This window comes from Cajanus cajan, chromosome 1 (assembly GCF_000230855.2).
Source record: "Cajanus cajan strain Asha chromosome 1, NIPB_CcT2T_4, whole genome shotgun sequence".
In the NCBI taxonomy this organism is placed as follows: domain Eukaryota; kingdom Viridiplantae; phylum Streptophyta; class Magnoliopsida; order Fabales; family Fabaceae; genus Cajanus; species Cajanus cajan.
In genome coordinates this window covers 34,750,134-34,776,878 of record NC_138517.1, presented here as the reverse complement: position 1 = coordinate 34,776,878, position 26,745 = coordinate 34,750,134, and the positions used below count along the sequence as shown (strand labels likewise).

Here is a 26,745-nt window from a genome sequence, read left to right as displayed (position 1 = left end):
TGAGGTTTTGTAGTCCCAGAACGGCCTTGGAACGGGCCGTTCCGGTATGGAGAACGGGCCGTTCCGGAAGGAGAACGGGCCGTTCTTTTGAGATTGAGAACGGGCCGTTCTGATTTCAGAACGGGCCGTTCTGGTTTTTTGGGAACGGGCCGTTTCGATTTTGGAACGGGCCGTTCCAGTTACAAATTTTGCCCAGATTTGAAGGATCCGGAACGGGCCGTTCCGAAATCAGTACGGGCCGTTCCGGGTGCGTCAGATTGCCTATAAATAGGGGCAGGGGGTGAAATTTTTTATACAGAGGAAGAAAGTGAAATTTTAGAGAGAGAAAGAGAAGAGAGAGAGAGAGAGAGAAAGAAAGAGAAAGAAAGAGAGAGAGAAAGGAAGAGGGAATCCAGAGGAGGAGGCTCTGCCTAAGTTCAGCTCCGCTTATCCAGGTAAGGGGGGGAGTGAGAACCTCGCTCAGGGGTGTAGGGATAATTGTTGGATAGTTGTTTGTCGGATTGGCCCCAATCCTTTGTCGTTATTCTGTTTAATTTCTATTTACTCTACTTTGCTTTTTTGTTGGAGGTGCCGTTGTTCTGTCTAAATTTCTATTTACTCTACTTTGCTTTTTGTTGAAGGTGCCGTTGTTCTGTCCGATTTTCTATTTATTCTACTTTGTTTTTGTTGAAAGTGCCGTTGTTCTGTCTGATTTTCTATTTACTCTACCTTGTTCTTTGTTGAAAGTAATAAATGAATATGAAATTAATGTTAATAATAAATGAGTTTTAATATGAATAAGAATGCTCTCTGGATCTCTGTGAATACCTATGCGGACCTTAAGAGGAGTATTGATGACATGACCATGTGAAATATGGACAAATGACATGAGACCTAAGAATTGACTATTGAGACAAACTATGATTATGAGACTATGACAAATGAGGACATGATGTACTAAATGAAATCATGTAAAAAGCTAAATATTGAGTCAATGAGATTATGATGGTATGACATGCATCATATGCATATATTATTCCAGGTGTGCCGCTGAGGCCGCATACCAGTGATGTAACATGCTAACAAGGTGTATCTTAGGGTCACCAGTGATGTAACTTGTAACCAGGTGTACCTTAGGGTCACCAGTGATGTAACCAGGTGTACCTTTGGGTCACCAGTGATGTAACCAGGTGTACCTTTGGGTCACCAGTGATGTAACCAGGTGTGCCTTAGGGTCACCAGTGATGATATGTGAAACTTCCTTATGGCGCCACATGCATGCATTTATAAGTCAAGATCATGACATCATTGCATGATAAATGAATATATATGTGATATTGATGATGTATGTGTATTATTTATAAGTGACTTATATTTGTTGTGTGTGTGAGTGCTATCTAGCCTTTATTTCTGCACCTGAAACTGAGTGAGATGTTTCTCACTCCCTTGTTGTTTTTGTATATGTTTAAATTATGTTGCAGGTGATCAGCATCATGAGGATGTTGGTGATGAGGCTTAAAGGCTTCAATTGGGCATGCTCTGATAGGATGTGACATCGGGGCATAGTTATTTTAGTTTAATATGTTATTGTTTTTATAACTTTAGTTTCTCTTCTTTTGTAATTTCTAACGAAGAAATAACGTAGATAACATATATAATTCAAGGAAAATATATGTTAAGAATTGTAATTTGAACGTTCTTGATAAAAGACCAAGATGTACATTTTTGTTATATTTTTTATTATATGATTTGGGAGTATAAATTAATTCCTAACCAGGAGGCACTGCCACCTTTACTGGAGTTAATTTATATTTCCTTTATTATTATTTGTATATATATGATTTCTTGTTTTACACTAAATTGTATTGAAAATCTTAACTTCTTTTCTTTTATAATTTTTACACTGGAGTTATGATTTATGAGTTACGAATGTGAATCTTCTACCTTGTTATATTTGAAATATTTGTCAACTATGAAAGATTTCATTTACCCAAAAAGAAGATAAGAAATATTTTATTGTTACATTTGTTGTATATTAATAACGGGGTAGAGGGTGTCACATTTAGTGGTATCAGAGCAGGTCGATCTAATCGACCGTGAGTTATGAGTTTACTATGCTTATTTGGTTTACTATGTTTATTTGGTACATGAATGATGGACTGAATTGATTGTAAAATTTGTTGGTATGATAGTATGATGATTGATTATGTTTATTGATTGTATTATTTTCTTAGACTATGGCTGGTAGAAATGATCGTGCGATTGCCGATGCTCTTCAAGCATTAGCACAAGCTATGAATAATAACAATAGGACTGAGGTCGCTCCTAACTGGTTGGAGCAATTTCAACGAAATCACCCACCTACCTTTAAAGGAGGATATGACCCAGATGCTGCTATGAATTGGCTAACAGAAATAGAAAAAATTTTCAATGTTATGGATTGTCCCATCGCTCAGAAGGTGAAGTTGGCCACATTCATGTTGACTGCTGATGCTCACTTTTGGTGGGAAGGAGCACTTCGGAGGATGATTGATGGAGGGGTGCACTTGAATTGGGACAACTTCAAGAAGGTCTTTCTTGAGAAGTATTTCCCGGATGATGTGAGAAGTCGGAAAGAAATGGAATTCCTTGAGCTGAATCAAGGGAACGACACAGTGGCTGTGTATGCTGCCAAATTTGATGCTTTGGTTCGTTATTGCACACACTACCATGGTGAGGGTGGTGAAAGAGCTAAATGCATAAAATTTGTAAATGGTCTGCGTCCTGAAGTGAAAACTGCAATTAACTATCAGGAGATATATCACTTTCCCACTCTGGTCAATAAGTGCAGCATTTATGATCATGACAACCGTGCTCGTGCTGCTTTTTATAAAGGAGTTGGAGGTCCTATCCGTGCTGTGAGTTCTAGTACTTCGGGAAGGAGTAAGCCTTACTTCGCTTCTAATAGATTTCAAGGGAGTAAAGCTGCTGCTAATAAAAGTAAGTTGCTTACTAGAGGATCCACTGTTAGTGCTACTGGAAGTGTTGGAGGGTCTGTGTCCACTCCTTTAGTAAGATGCTGGAAGTGTGGACTTGTTGGTCATAATCAGTCTGAGTGTCGTGACAGGGAAGTTACCTGCTTCAACTGCAATGGTAAAGGTCACATCAGTACCCAATGTCCTGAATCACAAAGAACACGTGTTATGGGATCGGGTTCGCAAACTGAGCGTCCAAAGACTGTGGGGAGAGTATTTGCTCTTAGTGGTGCTGAAGCTTCTCGGTCAGAAAATTTGATACAAGGTACTTGTTTCATAGCTGAGACTCCTTTTGTTGTACTATTTGATTCTGGTGCAACTCATTCCTTTATTTCTGTCTCTTGTGTCCAAAAATTGAATTTGCCTGTGTCTTTGTTAGATTTTGATCTAGTTGTTGAAACCCCTACTAATGGTCCTGTGACTACATCCCTAGTGTGTTTGAAATGTCCTTTGACAGTTTCTGATAAGCAGTTTCTAGTTGACTTAATTTGTTTGCCTCTTAGTCAATTAGATGTAATTCTTGGTATGGATTGGTTATCTTCTCACCATGTCCTTTTAAACTGCTTTGAGAAATCTATTTCCTTTGGTGAATGTAAGAGTACGGAATTTCTTAGTGCTGCTGACATTAAAACTTGTTTAAAAGACAATGAAAAAGTGTACATGATCTTAGCTTCTTTAACACTTGAGACTGATAGTAAGCTAGATGAGATTCCCTTAGTGAGAGAATTTCCAGAAGTATTTCCTAAGGATATGTCTAGTTTACCACCTGAGAGAGAGATTGAGTTTAGCATAGACTTAGTACCAGGTACCCCACCTATATCTATAGCACCCTATAGGATGTCCCCTACAGAGTTAGTTGAGCTTAAGAAACAAATAGAGGAATTACAAGGAAAACAATTCATTAGGCCTAGTGTCTCGCCTTGGGGAGCGCCTGTTTTGTTGGTTAAGAAGAAAGATGGGAGCATGAGGTTGTGCGTAGACTATAGGCAACTGAATAAAGTGACCATTAAGAATAAGTATCCTTTGCCTAGGATAGATGACCTTATGGATCAACTAGTTGGAGCTTGTGTGTTCAGTAAGATAGATTTAAGGTCAGGATACCATCAGATTAGAGTGAGAGCTGAGGATGTTCCTAAGACTGCCTTTAGAACCCGCTATGGGCACTATGAGTATTTAGTTATGCCTTTTGGTGTGACTAATGCACCTGGTGTTTTTATGGACTACATGAATAGGATCTTTCACCCTTACTTGGATAGATTTGTAGTGGTCTTCATAGATGATATCCTAGTGTATTCCAAGACTAGGGAGGAGCATGTTGAGCACCTTAGGATCGTTCTTCAAACCCTTAAGGAGAGGCAGTTGTATGCAAAATTGTCAAAATGTGAATTTTGGTTGGATAGTGTGAACTTTCTAGGACATGTGATATCCAAGGGTGGAATAGCTGTAGATTCTGCTAAGGTAGAAGCTGTGTTAGAGTGGAGAACACCTAAATCAGTATTTGAGATTAGGAGTTTTCTAGGACTAGCTGGTTATTACAGAAGGTTTATAGAGAATTTCTCTAGGCTAGCTCTTCCTTTGACTAAGCTGACGAAGAAAGACCAACCTTTTGTGTGGGATTCTAAGTGTGAGGAAAGTTTTCAAGAACTTAAGAGGAGATTAACTAGTGCTCCTGTGTTAGTATTACCTGATCCTAGTAAGACTTTTGAGGTATTTTGTGATGCTTCTAAATTGGGTTTAGGAGGAGTGCTTATGCAGGAGGGTAAGGTAGTAGCCTATGCTTCAAGACAACTTAAAATTCATGAGCAAAACTATCCTACCCATGACCTTGAGTTAGCTGCAATAGTTTTTGTGCTCAAGTTGTGGAGACATTACTTGTTTGGGTCTAGATTTGAGGTTTTTAGTGACCATAAAAGCCTTAAGTACTTGTTTGACCAAAAGGAATTGAATATGAGGCAGAGGAGATGGTTAGAGTTTCTTAAGGATTATGACTTTCAATTAAATTATCACCCTGGCAAGGCTAATGTTGTAGCTGATGCTTTGAGTAGAAAATCTTTGAGAATGTCTTCCTTGATGATTAGGGAAATGCAAATGATTGAGGAGTTTAGGGATATGAGCTTAGGGTGTGAGTTGACCTCTAAGAGTATTAAGTTGGGAGCTTTAAGAGTGACTAATAGCTTGATAGATGAGATTAGAGAAGGTCAGAAGATGGATCCTTTCTTATTGAGTCGGGTAGAGAAGTTGAATCAAGCTGTGAAAAGTGAGTTTAGAATTGGAGTGGATGGAGTTTTAAGATTTAAGGATAGGTTGTGCATTCCTAGTGTGCCAGAACTTAAGAGAGCAATCCTGGAAGAAGGTCATAAGAGTATCCTTAGTATCCATCCAGGAGCCACTAAGATGTACCAAGACCTTAAGAAGATGTTTTGGTGGCCTAAGATGAAGAGGGAAGTGGAGGAATTTGTGTATGCTTGCTTAGTATGTCAGAAAGCTAAGGTAGAACACCAAAAACCTTCAGGTTTGATGCAACCTTTAGATGTGCCTGTGTGGAAGTGGGATAGCATCTCTATGGATTTTGTAGTTGGGTTACCTAAGACTGTGAAGAACTTGGATGCTATATGGGTCATTGTGGATAGATTGACTAAGTCTGCCCATTTTATTCCCATTAATATTAGGTACTCTTTGGAGAGGTTAACCAAGTTGTACATCAGTGAGATCGTGAGGTTGCATGGAGTTCCTACTAGTATTGTGTCTGATAGAGATCCTAGGTTCACCTCTAGATTTTGGGAGAGTTTGCATAAGGCTTTAGGCACTAAGCTTAGATTGAGTTCAGCTTACCATCCCCAAACAGATGGCCAAACTGAGAGAACCATACAATCTTTGGAAGACTTGTTGAGGGCTTGCATCTTAGAACGTGGGGGTAGTTGGGATAGTTTCCTACCTTTGATAGAATTTACCTACAATAATAGCTACCATTCTAGTATTGGGATGGCACCATATGAGGCTCTGTATGGTAGGAGATGTAGAACACCTTTATGTTGGGTAGAACCTGGAGAGAATGTCATGTTAGGACCTGAGATAGTTCAACAAACTACTGAACAGGTTAAGATGATCCAAGAGAAGATGAGAGCAACCCAGAGTAGGCAAAAGAGTTATAATGACAAGAGGAGAAAAGACCTTAAGTTTAAAGAAGGTGATCATGTATTCCTTAAAGTCACTCCTTGGACAGGAGTAGGCAGAGCACTGAAATCTCGTAAGCTTACTCCACGTTTCATTGGTCCTTATCAAATTCTTAAAAGAATCGGTGAAGTGGCCTATCAAATTGCTTTGCCTCCATCTCTTTCAAATCTCCATAGTCTCTTTCATGTTTCCCAACTCAGAAAGTATGTCCATGATCCTTCCCATATCATTGAGTCTGACAACATTCAGTTGAAGGATAATCTTACTTATGAAACGGTTCCTCTAAGGATTGATGACAAGAGAGTGAAACAACTAAGAGGAAAGGAAATCCCTTTGGTTAAGGTCGTTTGGGGAGGAAATATTGAAGAAAGTGCTACATGGGAATTAGAAAGCAAGATGCGAGAAGCTCATCCATTTCTGTTTTCAGGTAAATTTCGGGGACGAAATTTCTAAAAGGAAGGGAGAATTGTAACACCCAAATTTTTATTATTATTTTAATGGCATTTTCGTAATTTTAATAAAGTTATAGGGGTATTTTGGGTTCTGGAACGGGCCGTTCCAAAAGTGGAACGGGCCGTTCCAAATGTTGAAAATGTGAGGTTTTGTAGTCCCAGAACGGCCTTGGAACGGGCCGTTCCGGTATGGAGAACGGGCCGTTCCGGAAGGAGAACGGGCCGTTCTTCTGAGATTGAGAACGGGCCGTTCTGATTTCAGAACGGGCCGTTCTGGTTTTTTGGGAACGGGCCGTTTCGATTTTGGAACGGGCCGTTCCAGTTACAAATTTTGCCCAGATTTGAAGGATCCGGAACGGGCCGTTCCGAAATCAGTACGGGCCGTTCCGGGTGCGTCAGATTGCCTATAAATAGGGGCAGGGGGGTGAAATTTTTTATACAGAGGAAGAAAGTGAAATTTTAGAGAGAGAAAGAGAAGAGAGAGAGAGAGAGAGAGAAAGAAAGAGAAAGAAAGAGAGAGAGAAAGGAAGAGGGAATCCAGAGGAGGAGGCTCTGCCTAAGTTCAGCTCCGCTTATCCAGGTAAGGGGGGGAGTGAGAACCTCGCTCAGGGGTGTAGGGATAATTGTTGGATAGTTGTTTGTCGGATTGGCCCCAATCCTTTGTCGTTATTCTGTTTAATTTCTATTTACTCTACTTTGCTTTTTTGTTGGAGGTGCCGTTGTTCTGTCTAAATTTCTATTTACTCTACTTTGCTTTTTGTTGAAGGTGCCGTTGTTCTGTCCGATTTTCTATTTATTCTACTTTGTTTTTGTTGAAAGTGCCGTTGTTCTGTCTGATTTTCTATTTACTCTACCTTGTTCTTTGTTGAAAGTAATAAATGAATATGAAATTAATGTTAATAATAAATGAGTTTTAATATGAATAAGAATGCTCTCTGGATCTCTGTGAATACCTATGCGGACCTTAAGAGGAGTATTGATGACATGACCATGTGAAATATGGACAAATGACATGAGACCTAAGAATTGACTATTGAGACAAACTATGATTATGAGACTATGACAAATGAGGACATGATGTACTAAATGAAATCATGTAAAAAGTTAAATATTGAGTCAATGAGATTATGATGGTATGACATGCATCATATGCATATATTATTCCAGGTGTGCCGCTGAGGCCGCATACCAGTGATGTAACATGCTAACAAGGTGTATCTTAGGGTCACCAGTGATGTAACTTGTAACCAGGTGTACCTTAGGGTCACCAGTGATGTAACCAGGTGTACCTTTGGGTCACCAGTGATGTAACCAGGTGTGCCTTAGGGTCACCAGTGATGATATGTGAAACTTCCTTATGGCGCCACATGCATGCATTTATAAGTCAAGATCATGACATCATTGCATGATAAATGAATATATATGTGATATTGATGATGTATGTGTATTATTTATAAGTGACTTATATTTGTTGTGTGTGTGAGTGCTATCTAGCCTTCATTTCTGCACCTGAAACTGAGTGAGATGTTTCTCACTCCCTTGTTGTTTTTGTATATGTTTAAATTATGTTGCAGGTGATCAGCATCATGAGGATGTTGGTGATGAGGCTTAAAGGCTTCAATTGGGCATGCTCTGATAGGATGTGACATCAGGGCATAGTTATTTTAGTTTAATATGTTATTGTTTTTATAACTTTAGTTTCTCTTCTTTTGTAATTTCTAACGAAGAAATAACGTAGATAACATATATAATTCAAGGAAAATATATGTTAAGAATTGTAATTTGAACGTTCTTGATAAAAGACCAAGATGTACATTTTTGTTATATTTTTTATTATATGATTTGGGAGTATAAATTAATTCCTAACCAGGAGGCACTGCCACCTTTACTGGAGTTAATTTATATTTCCTTTATTATTATTTGTATATATATGATTTCTTGTTTTACACTAAATTGTATTGAAAATCTTAACTTCTTTTCTTTTATAATTTTTACACTGGAGTTATGATTTATGAGTTACGAATGTGAATCTTCTACCTTGTTATATTTGAAATATTTGTCAACTATAAAAGATTTCATTTACCCAAAAAGAAGATAAGAAATATTTTATTGTTACATTTGTTGTATATTAATAACGGGGTAGAGGGTGTCACACATGGTTCAAATATGAACTGAAAATATAAGAACATGGAATATTTTTGTAAACTATGATTTAAGTTGTTCAATGCCAACAATAAAGATAAAACCAAACACATCCTGTATCTAACTAAACCACTGTTATAGGTGTATATCTGAATTTTTCATAAAATGTCAGTTTTCTTTTTTATTTATAATATGAAGTAATTTCAAGATAAATTAGGAAAAATAAATTTTAATTTACTCAAAAACAAATAGGCGTTATTTTAATGAAAATCATGATTGAAGAAAATCATAGTTGTTTGCTTAGTGCTCCAATTATAGCACCTTATTATCCCTACAACCAACTTTTTTTTTAACACAATCTCTACAATCAATTTTAATGTTGGATGTTCATGAAAAAGTAATTGAGTGAGTAACTGTAACAGCAACTCATTACTTTGAGAACAATTGAAAGGAGAGTTTGTTTTATGGATTAGTTTTGTATTTTTGAGAATTATATTTCTAAGAATAATATAACTCAGAATATTATTTTAATATAAGAAAATATGTTTGACTTATTTTAATATTTTTTAAAATTTAAAATAATTTAAATAAAAATAAAAGTTACAAAGTTATAAAAAAAAATTCCAATATTTTTATCGGAATATCATGTATCTACCTTTTCATGAATAAAATATTTCTATTATTAAAAATATCACTTTTTTGGACATAAAAAGATACTTGAAAATGTTATTACACCACCTTTAAACAAACTTTGAAATAAACATTATTTTTACTTCCATATTTATAAGAAAGAGAAAGATAACCCGAAAATTCTCCAAATATTATTACAGTGAGCATCGGTTGATATTCAATTTTTAATGGGTCTCGTACGTTTTCATAATTAAGTTTTTGACCAAACAATTCATGTAAATTCCCTTCAAAAAGAAAAACAATTCATGTGAATTACTTCATTGAAATTGCCATAGTAAACTAACTAAAGTTTGTATAATCATTTTTCTTTGCTTTTGTATTATATTTTTTGAATTATGAGTTTTGTATTATGATTTATGATTAGATTTTGTCTAACTAAACCAATTTATAAACATTTCTTAAAGTCTAACCTCATGTGGCTCATGTATCAGCATATGTCTAATTAATATTTATTTAATCGTGCACGGTTCATCTATTATACTACAAATATATTCAATTTTTTATAATCCCTTAAACATTATAAAATCTTATGGTACAATAGATGTATTAGTTACGGTAATATCAAATTTTAATAAACTAAAAAAACTGATGTAGAGAGAGTTTTAATGCAGTCAAAATTTTGAGAGAGACTAATTTTTTATAAAGTCAAAAAATATTTTCACTAATATTTGAAAGATTTCATTACTATTATCTATAATAGTTTTATTGTATTGTGTTAAATATTTGAAAGATTTTATTATTATTATTATTATTATTATTATTATTTATAATAATTTTATTCAACTCAAAAAATTGTCTTCAATAGAAAATACATAATTAATTTATATATTTAAGAAAAATATTGATTTCAACAACTTTTTTAATTAATAAAATGTCTTCTATGTGGACTCAGATATTTCTGTTAAAATTCTAAAGATTAATTCTTATAATTTATGGTAATTTATGATTAAATGACGGTGTAAAATTATTTTATATTGTTAGTAACCTTTTTTCCATTAATATATTCTCTGAAATATTAAGATTTTTATTTTAAAAAGTAGCCTCTTTTAACATATGTATTTTAATACACAAATACAAAAATACATACATTTTAAATATATATAAACCTGAAAGTCGAATTCTCAACTTATTTCATTTAAAAAATTAATTTACACAAATTCAAATTTAAATATCATATCAATGTACAAGAAAAATAAATAAATAAACACTCTCATTTCAAATTGCAAACTTGCTATGAAAAGTACCTTTAAAGTTTTGAAGAAAATCATTCAATCTCAATTAAGGTAATAATTGGCCCCAATCTAGCTTTACTACTTCACCATATACTCCAAAAAGAAAAGGCCAAAATATTAAATAAGTGAAATACATCTGAATAAAGTGGTTAAACAAGCAAAATAAAGGCAGCAATTAAATTATGAAAAAATGCAGGGAATATCTTATTTTTTTATTTAAAATAAATAAAAAATATAAAAAAGTAAAAGATATTCCCTGCATTAAATTATGTTAAAATGCAGGGAATATCATATTGTACAAGATTAGATGCACATGACCATACATTGGAAAGCTTAGGTGTCCCCTCTTTAATGTGCAAATATACTTAACTTTGTATCTACACTACATTTTTTAGTATTTGTGTATGAACACAAATACACAATCATCAATCTCTTCCTTCCCTCACTAATTGAATTTAATATTATATCACTTCTCTCTCATATTCTTAATCATATATTTAATTGTGATGTATTATTAATATAAAAAGTTTTACATAATTAATTAATAAAAATTGTAAATTGTATAATTTTTAGATAATTATTATAAAAATTAACACTAATTTATGATTAAATGATCGACTAAATAAACAGTTTTATACTATAAGTGTATTGTTGTTAAAATTAGTATTGACTATGCATAAAAGTTTTTTTTTTCTTTTCTTGAAATAAAATATGCACACGATTTAGTTGGAAATTGTCTTTTCAACATTACCACGTCACATCACTTATCTGATGAAAAAGACACATCTAAAATATATGGTTGCCAAATTTTAAACATGGGATTTTCCTATAAATAAAAGGGTCGATCTTAGACTGCTAAATATATGTATTCAAACCTATAAAACCTCAATACACGACACAAGTAGATTAATAATAATCTTTGTATATTGTTTATTTTAAGGAATTTGACCAATATAGCTACGTAAGGGCTTATAAATTCTTTTGTTTTGGCGTATTCTTCTCTCTGGCGATAATCACGTGACGAATGCAATACTACACTTATAAAAAGGTGAAAGAATTAATTAAAAACATTATATAATACACATTAATTTAGTCATTAAATAATTAATAAAGAGCCAGTAATTCAGTCTAATGATTCAAAGTAGAAATTGATATATAAAGAATTAACTTCAAATGTATTTTAATTAATATAACAAATATAATGATATAACAAATATATAACTCATGATTTCAAAAGTTAATTTAATTAATAAATTTTATTTTGATAGTGGTTTACACATATTCCATCACATTTAATGTTATTAGAAAAATAAATATTAATTAATGAAATCATGGGAAGCAAATTTTCCTTTATTTGAATAACTAATTAAAAAATTAAGAAATAGATTAATATTATTTGATTTAATATAATATGCAACTTCATAGCTCATGTCATAACATAAAACACACGAGTTCATAAAAAGACGAAGTATAATTTTTATTTTTAGTAAAATAAGGTATTTTTAAGTCAAACACTAAGAACTAATTCCTGAATTCATTCAAGAAATTAATCTTTTCTGATAAATATTTTTTAGTCAAGAATTGAACTCCTAATTAACAATGTTATTTCTCAACCATATCTACCTAATAAAAAGAGAAAGTACAATATAGCTTCATGGAATTAAAAAAAACGGGTTTTCAATTTTCTTTTGTTCTGCGTAAGTTTTCAAATTTAATATAAATTTATATTTTTTTAAATCTAATAAGAAAATTTTAAATTATCCGTCCTCTTTGTATTTAAATTTATATATTAAACAGAAACATTTCTCTCATACTATATGTTTTTTAGTTATTTTTATTTAAAAAATGTTTTTGAAAATTAACCTCTTATCTTTAATATATATATATATATATATATATATATATATATATATATATATATATATATATATATATATATATGAGAAGGGATCCATTTACTTCAATAATAAATCATAATTCATATTTTACATTAAATTTTAATGATTCAACAGTTGAATTAAAAAATTTTAATACATAAATCAAGTCTGTAATGTTTTAAAAAAATTAAAAATTATTTAATATTCTGTTTCATTAATTTAAACCAACGTATAAAATACTTTTATAATTATCTGTCTATTTAAATTAATAAAATAAATTAACAAATAGTTTTCAAATATTTTAGAACTTTGCAGATTTGATCAATATATTAAGAAATTTTAATTCAATGGTTGAATCATTAAAATTTGATATAAAGCATGAGTTATTGAGTGGGATAAGTCTAGTTAGACTTATTCATTAAGTAAGTGAATTTCTCTTCTCTATATATATAAAGAGAGAAAAGCATATCTATTTACTTCAAAAGTAAGTCTACTTTTAAAAATTTTAAAGAACATGTGATACTTTATTTTATAAATTCAAATTAATAGATAACCATAAAAATATTTTATACGTTGATTTGAATTATAATGAAGTATCATATGATTTTCATTTTTTTTAAATTTGCACACTTGAGTTATTATTTAAGAACTTTTAATTCAATAGTAGAATCATTAAAATTTGATGTAGAATACGAGTTTTTAAGTAGAGTAAGTCTAGTTAGACTTATAATCTGAATTAATGAAACAGACTATCAAATAAACGTATAAAATATTTTTATGATTATCTGTCAATTTGAATTAATGAAATGGACTATCAAATAATTTTTAAATTTTTTAAAAAATTATAAATTTAATTTATGTATTAAAAACTCTTAATTCAATTATTGAATCGTTCAAATTTGGTATAAAATACAAGTTATTTAATATAATAAATCTAAGTAAACTCACTCTTAAAATAAGTGAATTTCATATATATATATATATATATATATATAATATATATATATATATATATAAGATTTAACTTGGGAATAATAGTAATACTAATATATCATATTTGATTGAATTTTTTTTAAAATAAAATATTCTATTTCTCTCTTATCTTTTTTTTTTCCTCTTAAACTAAATAATGAAATTTTTAAGACAATTGAATAGCACATAATCTTAAGTTTAAACTCTATTGTCATTATTGTAACTCTTATATTTCAAATTAAACATAAATTTTTACTCTATTTATTATCTATTTTTACTCATATTCCTTTCCTTCTTCAAGCTCCATATATCAGCTATAATTTCTATTGAAAGTCCATTTAAACAATTTTTATGGGGGAGGTGGCAAAGGAAGGAGAAAGATACATTAGGTATCATGGGATAAGGTGTGTTTGGAGAAGGAGAATGGGGGTTAAGGAATAAAAAATTCAAGAACATTTAATTTAACTTTGTTGTAAAGTGGTGGTGGACATTTAAGAAGGAAACAAATGCTCTACGATAGAAAATGTTGACATATAAGTATGGGAGGAAGAGTGAAGAGGGTAAGGGTGGGAAGAATGATTTGTTATGGTGTGGAAGAACATGATTTTGTTAGATATATGAGGAAAAAAGTGGGGAAAGGAAACATTGGATAACAGATAATGTGTATAAAAAAGGTGGGTAATGGGATGAACACTTCTTTTTGGCTCGAAGAAAGATTCAACAACCGGATCAAATTATGTGTAATTAGGGATGAAAAGAAATTCTAAGGATATATATCTTTAGATATAATTTACTATAAATTTTAAATAGATAATTCAATAAATATTCCTTTAATAATAAGATGGACACGTATAATAAAATATTCATATTCACATTTTAAAAATATTAAAAAATCATTTTAAATATATAAAATAATTTATTTTTATATTAAATATATGTGTCATAATTATTTATTTTAATATAAATATATGTTACAAAATATTTTTTAATAGAAATATATGTTTTAAAACTATTTAATTTTAATTTAATTTAATTTTTTATCTTTTATTTAAAATTTACATTTTTTCAAATATTTGTATATATACTCATAGATATCTACTTATATAGTTATATGTAAAAAATTCATAAATATTCACTAAATAAATATACAAACTAAATGAAACAAATAATGAGAAAGTTATTACTTATCCAAGAGGATTGTTATATAATTTGAAACGACCATCGAATCATCCTCCAAAACATTAAAATATTAACATTTTTAATAAAATTATTATAAAATAATTATTTAATTTAATATTTTATAAACGATCTATTAGTTTTTTTACCTACCCTCGTTTAATCCCATTACCATCATTATGTGTAACATATATATGTAAGTTGATGGAGGGGTCAACTCACCATAATTCTTTTTTGGACTGTGAGGATCACTAGAAATTTTGACATTGTGGAGAATTCAGCCACCTTTTCATTTTGATTTGATTATCCATATGTCACAATTTAGAGGTCTAGCTAATATATATATATAAAAAAAATCAGCATATATATATATATATATTTGGAGTGTGGTTTGCTTTGCAACAATATAGGTGATTTGGAGGAGCATAAATGCAATGGTGTTCTTACATAAAACTCAATCAGTGGAAGAAATGGTAGAGATGGTAAAGATATTATTATGCCAATGATCATCTGTTTCAAATGAACTCAACTATGCATTTTTCCGTTGGTCTGTTAATCCGTCTTGTTTATATTTTACTTATGGTTGAGATGAATGTGGACTTTTGTTTTCTTTTTTCTGCATGCAGTGACGTGAGCTTATCTTCTGCATGTTCAAGTGTTTTTCATGTATGGAACTATTTAGTTTTATAAATCAAAATATATTAAATATAAGTGTGACACTTTTTGTGCTTTAAAAGTGTCGAGGTAAAAAAAAATCCCTTTGTATTAAAGATATACACACAAAAACATCATAAAATTAAATAAAGATTACATAAAATTTATTTAACGTAATTTGATTTTTTATATTTATTTTCAAAAATATGTTTATTATCTCAAAATATATTATATATATATTCTTGAAAATTCTTTTTTAAATTTTGTGGGTTAAACTTGATAATCACTCCTCATAGTTGTTATGGATAAAACTTGAAAAAAATATTTTCACAAATTTTATGGGTAAAACTTGTAAATTTTTCTCATAAATTTTGCAGATGAACCTTGAAAAACCTCAACACAAGTTTTTTGACAAAACTTGACTTCTCTATAAGTTGAGTAATTCTTTTCATCTTATCTCAAGAACTTATGTTTATTGACCCAACATTATAATCTTAAAAGAAGAAATAAATTATTAAAATAAATATAATATTTTTAATTCTAAAGATAAATAATATCTTTTTATATGTGAATAATATCTTGAAGTTTTAAAATTAAAAAATTAAATTAAATTTTCAACAACATAAAATTATACAGGTTGCTTGATGTAAGATTTTTTTTAACCAAATGCTACTAGATTTTTTTTTTTCGTGTATGTTTTGTCTATTGTTAGCAAATAGCATTATCTCGTAATTTTACTTGAGAAATCACATCTCGTAGTTATGTCAAATGTTTAATAAGAATTATATTATGCCTTTTCAAAAAATAAAATTCAACTCCCATTTTCTTTTCTTGTATTCTGTTTCATACTTGTTTTTATTTTTCTGTGTAACATTTAGATATGAAAAAAACGCATTTAAAATTGAAGCCAAACATACTAATACAAATAGTCATGGCCCACTCGCGATTTTAAAATTGAGCGCCAAACTCGCTTAATAATTGTCGGTCACATTCACATTTGCTTCCAATAAAATCAACACATACGACCAAACAATATAAAATCAGCACATACAACCAAGCAATTGTATGTTCTTAAATTCAAAATTTTAAATTGTGAGTATTCCACGCAATTGAGCTAGCCTAATTTATTGTTGCTGCCTCTTTCTTGTATCTTTTATTGCTTTTGTTGGGTGGTAGGAAATATGACGACTTTGGGGCTTTGGGCACATTGTTACGTACGTACGTCTTACCGGGAAAAAAAACTAAATAATTTTCCATGTAATGGATTTTGTACTACTCACTATGACGTAGATTGGGTAGTTAGGATTAATTTATAAGCAAATTTTTTATTTATATTATACTATTACTGAGATTTTTATCTAGACATCGTGTTATATTAAGGTATGGTTAGTTTATATATATATATATATATATATATTTTATCTTAATTATAACAATGTACTTATTTTGTTAATATTTGTTATTTTATCAATAATTCTAAGTTGTGGTGGTTTATGCTTTATTGTTGAGAAATTATGAAATTCTTTGAGTTTTTAGATATTTAGAAAGTTTCTTTAGACAAATGTTCAATTTGACCCTAAAGGGAGAGTATAAAAAGATTTCTCAAAAGACTTGAATTTTATAAGTTCATTTTTTAAGAACCTTAGAGAGATAAACTCTAGAGAGAGAGAGACTCTTATTTTCTAAAACCCTTCTTCTACTTTCTACTTCCCAGGAGTTGTAGAGGATCTCAAGTGAGTAGCTGATGATAGATTTGAACTTGAGAAGCTTGCAATCAGACTCAATGTGTAGGTTCAAAGCCTTTAGGTTGTTCGAAACTCATTCATCTTCTTCTTCCTTTTCTCTCTTAAATTCTTGAGATTTTGAGGTAAGGGAAGTTAGATTTAAAACTTGGTTGATTTATGAAGTTATATGATGCTTGATTTTACTTAATTCATGGCTATGTTGGTAGGTTTTGTTTGGATTGAATGTTGAGAATAGTGTTATATTGCTTATGAAGTATGTTGAGGAAGACTTGATGAATTGATGCTATTGAGTGGTTGTGTCTTGAATTTTATGACATTTCTAAGTTGTTGTTGATGCATAGATGAGTTTTCTTGCTTTGCGTGTTGGTTTTTTAATAGGTTTTAGGTATAGATTAAGACAATTCGTGAATCTACTATGTGTAGATTTTATTATTGTGTTGGGCACACTTTTCATAGCACCAGGTGTGATCCATGTTAGAGGCTCTTTATCTCGCTTACGTCGGATGCAAGATTAGTGACGTTAGGTATGAGTAGAGGAAAACTCTCTAAGTTGGCACATTGGGCATAGGTTGAATGCCTTCAAGCGTGAGAGCCTTGAAAGTCTCTAACATAGTGATGTTGGGCCCTAGTTGAGGGGTGCCAAGCATGATCAAGTTAGAGGCTCTTTGGTTAGACAACGTTGGGTGTAATGTAGTGTGAGTTAGGTAAAGGCACTCTGCTTGAACAAAGCCGAGTGTGGGTTTTGGCCATGTTAGGTGCGAGAGCAACATGGGTTATCTGCCTCATCCACATTAGATGAGGGTAGATTTGCGTCGGGTGTGGACGAGTTAGAGACTCTTTACCTCATTTCATGCCGAGCGCGGGAAAAGTGGCATTCGGTGTGGATTACCTTTGAATTATATGATGTTTATGTTGTTACAAGTTGAATATAGATTTGTGGAATTTATTACATGTTAAATGATCATTAAATTATGCTATATATCATGTATTGATGTATGATGGTCAATACTTATACAATGATCTAGTATATTGAATATAAATAACTATGGGGTGAAAGTTGTATGTTGAAATGTTGAGGTAGTTGAGTTGAGAATGCTTTAGCATTAAAGTTGTATTGTGTTGATTGATTTAGGATTAGAGGATAAATTATTTTTAAAGTTTCATATCATTGTGAGGATATTGTATTGTGATGCTTCGAGAGCCCAGTTTTTTTTTTAAACCCTTTTTGGGAAATTAACCCTTGAAGTAGATAATTAAGTCTCCTTTAGGGCCTTAGTTGATGCAGCATGTGGGCTAGGTTGAGGCATACCAACTACAAACAACCATTATTGATCTGTATATGGACAAGATCGAGGCATACATGTATAAAGCGACTAAATTAAAGTGAGGTACAAGGCTGGGGGCCAAAATCCCTAACTAGGTACTAGAATGACATAGTATTCACTAGTACAAAAATTGGATTTAAAATCGGAGTTTTAAGATCAGTTATAAGGTAACTGATCTTAAAAGTGACGCGGTGGTAATTTTGTAAATAATATGAACACTTTTAAGATCGATTACAAAAGAACCGATGTTAAAAGTTGTATCAGACATAACTTTTAAGATCGGTTATAAAATAACGATCTTAAAAGTAGGGATGGCAAATAAACCCGTACCCGTGGGTAATACCTGAACCTGTCCCGACTTTGACGGGGAATACCCGCTTTGACCGGGTACGGGTACGGGTACGGGTACGGGTAAAACCCGATAAATGAAATCGGGTACGGGTACGGGTACGGGTATATACTTACCCGCCCCGTCCCCGTCCCCGTCCCCATCCCCGTCCCCGGTTAAATACCCGTCCCCGATTAATTTTATTTTTAAAAAATTAACATTTTGTTCTAAAATGTAAAGGGTCACGCACGCTGAAAACGCAAACACTTCTAGGGTTTCAATTTTTAAACCCCATTTGACGACCAAGCACTCCAGCCACGGAGCCACCGGACCAGCCATGCAGTCCACTCGCCGTCGCTCGCAGTCCACTCGTCATCGCTCGCAGTCCACTCGCCGTCGCAGTCCACCCAACCAAACACTGTTGTTCGCTGCTCCTCTTCCGTCTCAGGTTTGTTTCGTTCCCAACCAACTGTGGGACAAAAAGGGTACATCTTTAAATGAGTTTTGAACTCTTTTTACCTTTCTGAGAAATGGGTAGTTTTCAATTTTTTATTTTTTTTTTAAGGTTTTGAGTTTAAAATTGGAACTTTTATTGCAGGTACTATGGTTGTCAAATTTGGTGTTGCAACTTGATTTTTGAGAGAATTTATTTTATGGGGTTAATGTCGCATGTGGCTGCTGAATTTTGAACCTTTTTTTTTACGGTTTCTTTTGTAGTCAATGAATTTAATTACTTGTAGTCTTATTTACAATGTGGGCAACATGTTATTTGACTGGAAAATTTTCTGGATTGATGCCACCTTGATGTGTTCTTGATGAATTTTTGTGTGAATGTGGAATATAGCGGGTACGGGTACGGGTATACCCGATACCCGACGAGGAAGGGGATGGGATAAAAATTCCATACCCGCCGGGTATGGGGACGGGGACGGGTATCATGAAACCCGTACCCGCCCCGCCCCGTTGCCATGCCTACTTAAAAGTACTTTTAAGATTGGTTATTTTATGACCGTTTTTAAAAGTGCTACTTTTAAAATCGGTTATTTCAGAATCGATTTTGTATGTAGTATACAAAATCAGTTCTTAAATAACCGATTTTAAAAGTATCGTCAAAAACCTTTTATATTTCCCTTCAATCTCATTCTCTTTAATCTTTCCCTCCATTCATTTTTTACTCTCTCGCGCTCTCATTTTCTAAAGAGGTAAATTTCATTGTCATTTTCGTTTTCCTCTTCTCTTGTATCTCTTTTCGTTTTCTCATGCTCTTCTCTTGTCTCTATTTTCGTTGTAGGTTCATTTTGGGTAAATTTTAAATCTGGAACGGCTCGTTCTGCAAGGAGAACGACCCGTTCTGCATGGAGAACGACCCGTTTTACATGGAGAACAACCCGTTTTGCATGGAGAACGACTCGTTCTCCTTTCAGTACGAGCCGTACTGCATGGAGAACGGTCTGTTCTTCAAGGAGAACGGCCCGTTCTCCTTGCAGAACGGCCCGTACTGAAAGGAGAACGAGTCGTTCTGATTTACGTTCTTCAATTAGTCCTTTTCACAATCTGGAACGGCCCGTTCCAGTTTAATTTGTTTTTTCTTAACCAACACTTTTAAGATCAGTTATAAAACAACCGATCTTAAAAGTTTACTTTTAAAATCGGTTATTTAACCGATTTTAAAATTTAAACTTTTAAAATCGGCTCTTTTAAAATCGGTTACGGAACCGATTTTAAAAGTTGAAAATAACTGATTTTAAAAGCCTTTTTTCCACTAGTGATTTGAAGGGTAGTCGACAAGCTAATCCCATAAGTGATTTAGTTATACAAGCTAATATTGTGGTAGACTCACACTCAAATTGTTTTACCTTGACAATAATATTAGACTTCCTAATTTAAGTGGCAAAATTCAAGAAACTATGTTGTTGTGGATTATTACTAAAATTAGTTGTTGACCTAGCTAGATTGAAAAGATTGGGTTTTTGGTTTAGTAGAGTCGAGTCACTTAAATTGCTCATTTGTGTTGTAGGAGATTTCCTAATTGAAATGTATAATGACACATATGGTTGATTTGTTGTACATATGCGGTTAATATTGTTGAGTTCTGTGATGCATATGTTTAGGTGCAATGTTGTTCATGCATTGTGTTGTTAAGTTGTAGGTTAATGTTATGTTGAAACATGTTTTGTTGATTATGTTAATAGTATAGTAGGATTTACTTCTATACTATTTATGTTGATTTATTTTGAATACTAACTTACCCTTCCATGTTTAGATTGGATTGCGATGATCATATTTAGTCTAAGAGCATAACAATGATAGGTATGTGAAGGAGTTTTCTTCTGAGGTCATATGAGAGGATGGCGAGGCTGACCTTTTTAAGCTACTTTGATGTAGTAGATGTAGTATGTTGCTTGAGTGACAACTAGAATTTGTCTCCATATTGTAGCCATTATTACAGTAGATATATATACTTGTTATATGATTCAATAATTGATAAACTTTTGTTGCGTATATATATATATATATATATATATATATATATATATATATATATATATATTATGACATGTATATCCAGGTTTTGTAAGTATGTGAATCCTAGGTAATTAATTGAGTTTGTTTTCTTTTCATTTCTAGTAGTGATCCAACAAGTGTAATGATCTAACAAGTCTTTACATTAATATAACATAAGGTTAAAATAAAATTGTAATTGAGTCAAATGAAACTATTATGGGTGACAAAGTTCTCATTTTGATAATTTAATATAGTTGCATATTTAAGACTTGAGCTCAAAGTTCCTAATTAAGTTGAAAGAATTCTTTTATAAGAGTTTGTTTGGACAAACAACTTATTTAAAATATTATTTAATAATCTCTTATGTAATAAAAACTTATATTATAAGTGCTTAAAATTTAATAAATTATTGCCTTTTGATATATAAGTTAACAAACACTTATACAAATAGGATTGTCCAAATACTTTTATAAGCACTTATAAAATAAGATAAGTATAATAAACTATCTATAAGCTCTTCCATATGGGTCCAAGTGTATTTACACACTTATCGATAATTAGTTTAGCTTAATTATAATTTGGATTATATTATATATTTTTTTATCGAATATTACAATCTTATCCTAATATATATATATATATATATATATATATATATATATATATAAAAGTTAATATGAAGTTTTTTTTACTTATCTATATTAATTATTATTTTATCAATAATATATAAAGGGAATACGTTTCCATAACCGTTTTTTCTTCCACAATCTGTGAATAATTATGCCCTCAATTATTAAAAAATAATAATTTTAGTAATCACAATTAATCAACTCTAAATAACTATTCACACTATTATGTTTTTCTTTTGTTTATTTTACTTTTAAAAATATTTTAAGATACAAAATATCTCTTTTTCCTAGTAATAATAATGATAATTTGCTTTATATATTATTTAGAAAATTAATGATATTATATTAACAAGTTATTTATTTTTATTGCTTTATTTAGTGAAATTATTTATTTCTCCATTTATGTTCATTTGTTTAAAGTGTTTTGGAATTGCACACTCACTGTAATATCCATATATTTGTCTCATAGTCAATACAACAACTAATTATTAAATCTTTCTCATAATTTAATACATGTTATGGAAATTAATTACGGTGAATAAGTTTAACATATTATCTATTAGTGCATAAGTGAATAGTAATAATTTTTATTATTTTTTATTTAGGTTAAAATTACTAAGAAAATCCTTTTTGTGTAATTCAACATCATCCTCACATCGGTCATCATGGTTGCAAGGTTGCTGCTCCGATCTAGTGTAGATTCACATTGGCCTCTACTAGCAACTTCACAGAGTGCTATAAGTCGAGACTGTCTAATAAATCTAAGTCAAGATATTAAAACACCTTCAACACACGTACCTGCATCATGTGTAGTTTCGCGAGGCCATTGCATTGATCATGGTGGTGCAGATTCGCACTGGCCTATGCTAGTAGCTTCACATAGTGCTTCAAGTCGAGGCCGACACGAGGAGAAGTGTTGTGCAATTGTTGGCATCAACATCGTGGTCGTCGCTAGAGTCAAGGTCTGTTGTCGTTGTTGGAGTCAACGTTATTGGAAAGAAGTTTTAGGGGTTTGGGGCTAAAGGTTTAGAGTTAGAGTAGTCCACTATAGGAATATCATCTTCGTGCAGTACTATGACACGAAGAACCCATCATCATTGTTCGCGTTCGACTGTGTCAATGTCTTTGCGATGCTAGCTTCTTCGAATTCTTTGAGGTGTCTTCATTGTTGTTGTCATTGAGCTCCGAGCTTTGGAATGATGCGCAGTACCGCGACATAGAGAACTCACTGCCATTATTTGCATTTGATTATGTCAACGTCTTCGTGAATGATGCTAGCTTCTTTTGAACCCTCTGAAGCACCTTCATACATTAATAACATTTTATCATTAAATAAATCTAAATCATTTAATTTAATTATTCATATATCTAATGATATCTTTTACTTCTTCACTAATAAATCACATAAAAATTACATTTATTTTATTGATTCATCTATAAATCTAAATTACATTATGTATGGGTGTATGGTACATATCGGGTATGTATAGTTAATAGGGAGAAAAAAATACGGCTTGCTCGGGTCGTTAGACGCAAGGAGCAAACCAATGAAACTATCACACTTTTACAATTTAAAATTTTGAAAAATATTATTCTACTTGACAGTAGCAAGCATAGATGCTAGCGGCAAAAAGTAATCAAAATAATTATTATTAATACTTTGTTTGGAAGAGAAGAATGCCAAAGATTGAATAAGTAAAAGGTAAAGGCAAGTGAAAATAATAAGTGTGTTTGGAAATCGATACAATTGGCGATCTCATGTATAAGAAATTTCCCCTCCAAATAGAGGAGAAGTGCAAACAATCTAACTTTTTTCCTGCTACACAGTTATTTTAATTTTTATGTTCTAATATTATTGAATATTTTCACTCGAGTTATATATATATATATATATGAGAAAGGTTTAAATTACATTGATGTAATTTTTATTAAGTATTATACTATTTAATAATTTTATATTAAATATGAATTTTATAAATTTAACCGTTAAATTATAACTACATATCACTTTATATGCTTATATCAAATTTTGTTAAAATTGAACAATAATTTGAAACTAATCAAAATGTTCATATTTTATTATATTTTGCTATATATATATTATATTAATTTTATTTTATAAAAATCAAGTATCAAATAATCTTGAATTAATATAAAATTATATATATATATATATATATATATATATATATAAAATTTAATCTAATAGTTGAATTTACAAAATTCACATTTAATATAAAATTATTGAATAATATAATATTTAGTAAATATTACACTAGTATTGTTTGAACCCTTCCCTCCCTATATATATATAATTAACATATAGTTATATTCATTGATTTGTCTTAAATAAAATGTCTAATTAGTATATAATAATAAAATTTAGTGTCTATCTCTAATAATAAATCTTGAATAAATTATTTTCATAAAAAGTATATTTATTCTTTAAGAAAAATTTTCATTTTATTAATTTATGCCGACTTTTAATATTAATAATTTTAACATATAACTAGAGAAAAAGAGATATTTCGTACCTTCTTAAAAATAAAATGAATCGTTACTTAAAAGAGTGGGAAGTTTGAAAATTGAAATAGAAAAATAAGGGAATAAATAAAAAAAAAAAAAAAAAAAAACTGAGTTTAGAAGTATTTATAAAAATATATTAATTCAAAATTTGTATAATTAAAAATAAATATCTCCTTTATTAATTGTATTAGTATAAAAAGACATTTCATGTAAAAAAATATAAATAAAATAATAAATTAAAATTAAATATGTATGAGTGATTAAAAATAGAGATTTTGAGTGATTTTTTAGTAGTTATGTGAGAAATTTGAAAGTGGTTTTAATATATTTAAAAAGAAATAATATCTTTAATGGTGTGTTTATATATATATATATGACCCTTCATGGCCGCCACACTACATAACACAAATAACCACACATATACAAATACTGAAATACTAAAATACAAATATATAAACATATATATCGCACAGTTGGCACAACATGCCATAAATATGTATATTTACTACTAACTACAAAGTATTCTACTGTTAAGGATAGTCTACAGAATATAAACATCTCCAGCTCCTGCCACTAGGTGGCCTTCATCTTCAACATGCCAACTTATCCCTGCCTTGCTCCCTATAATGTATGATCATCGTAGTCTAAACCACATGAAAACATGTAAGGGTAAGCTAGGTAAAATAAACAACACATAATATATATATACAACATAACAACTTAGGGATCATCATCATCACATTCAACGCAAACAACAAACAACTCTTATACTACTCACATTTTCTACAACTTACAACACATCGTCACATAACCACACATTATCATCACATCATCACATAAAAGCACTTTATCATCACATCAACACATATTCAACTCATCAACACATATGTGTCGTCACACATTTTAACTTGGAGATCTCTTACAACACAGGATGAGCAGTCTAAGTGGCTAGGTCCTATCGAACTGACAACACAGAACCTTTTTGGGCTTGCTAGGTAAACAACAAATTTGGATAATAATCCACAATATGATAAGGGTTTCTCAGACTTTGCCACTTAAACAAGGAAGTATAGTACTATGTCAGGAGAGGACAGTTGGGTTTAGGAGGATCACTATGACTATAGCTGTTGGTAAATTTACCAAAGATGAAAATGATTTATTTGACATTATGGATGACTGGTTGCACAGGGATCGTTTCGTTTTTGTGGGTTGGTCTGGTCTATTACTCTTTCCTTGCGCCTATTTCGCCTTGGGGGGTTGGTTCACAGGTACAACCTTTGTAACTTCATGGTATACTCATGGATTGGCAAGTTCTTATTTGGAAGGATGCAACTTCTTAATCGCAGCAGTCTCCACTCCTGCTAATAGCTTAGTACACTCTTTGTTGTTACTGTGGGGTCCTGAAGCACAGGGAGATTTTACCCATTGTTGGCTTACCACGGCATTAGCTAACTCAACTAAGCCACCTATAGAATTAGCCTACTGACTATCCTCTAAATACTACAATCATCCGATACTCGGTTAGGAACTAAGTTCCCGACTTCATACTTTACTCGAATTGGCCGCTTGTAATCGGTATAGCTCGACCTGACCCCTATACTGTGGTCGCTTTGTACACGTGTGCCTCGACATTGTCCACACATGGGACCAATTAAGTCCTAGGAGAGAACAACACATCATCCTCTCCAAGAGACAACTTCTCGAGGAGGGTTTTTCAACAAATTGGGCTCAAAGAGCACCACAACTATCTTAATCCGTACAATGGGATGAGTAACTTCGAAAACATCTCTCCTAGTCCTAATGATCAACAACTCATCATCACATCTCAATCAACACATAGCTCAACAGCACAATTCATCTCGACAACTCAAAATAACAACACAACAGCTCAATTCAGCTCAACAACTCGGAATAACAACACAATAACTCATTTCAGCTCAATAACTCGGAATAACAACACTACAACTCAATTTAGCTCAACAACTCAGAATAACAACACAACAGCTCATTTCAGCTCAACAACTCAGAATAACAACACAACAACTCATTATATTTTTTAGCACACAACTCAGACAACACACAACTTTTCAACTCATATATCATCTCTATATAGCTACTTAACTTCACAACTCGTTTACAACACTATGTTCAACATGCATCTCAACATCTCACTACTCAATCATCACTATTCATATTCAACTTTAAACAACATAGTACAACTTTATAACAACCTACACTCTCATAAAAAAACTTAGCAACATTATCATCATGCACTTCACAACTCTCAACTAAATCATCTCATCATATTTCACAACATATATACAT

The 26,745-nt window shown here is 31.5% G+C and overlaps 2 protein-coding genes and 1 long non-coding RNA gene across 3 annotated transcripts; all 3 read left to right on the top strand.

Annotated features, from left to right (window-relative positions):
• The first annotated feature begins 264 nt into the window (after positions 1–264).
• On the top strand, positions 265–1,811 carry LOC145949554 (uncharacterized). The gene is made up of 2 exons (XR_014427843.1): positions 265–434; positions 1,461–1,811. It is a non-coding gene; the product is annotated as an uncharacterized LOC145949554 (long non-coding RNA).
• Positions 1,812–2,173: 362 nt separating this feature from the next.
• Positions 2,174–8,544, top strand: LOC145949552 (uncharacterized). Its single transcript, XM_083059674.1, has 3 exons — positions 2,174–2,958; positions 3,086–3,258; positions 8,194–8,544. The coding sequence occupies exons 1-2, from the start codon at positions 2,217–2,219 to the stop codon at positions 3,250–3,252; spliced, it is 909 nt and encodes a 302-aa protein (XP_082915800.1). The 5' UTR covers positions 2,174–2,216; the 3' UTR covers positions 3,253–3,258; positions 8,194–8,544.
• Positions 8,545–25,447: 16,903 nt separating this feature from the next.
• LOC145954357 (photosystem II D2 protein-like) lies at positions 25,448–25,906 on the top strand. The gene has a single exon (XM_083068418.1). It carries the CDS (start codon positions 25,448–25,450, stop codon positions 25,904–25,906), a length of 459 nt encoding a protein of 152 aa, XP_082924544.1.
• The last annotated feature ends 839 nt before the right edge of the window (positions 25,907–26,745 follow it).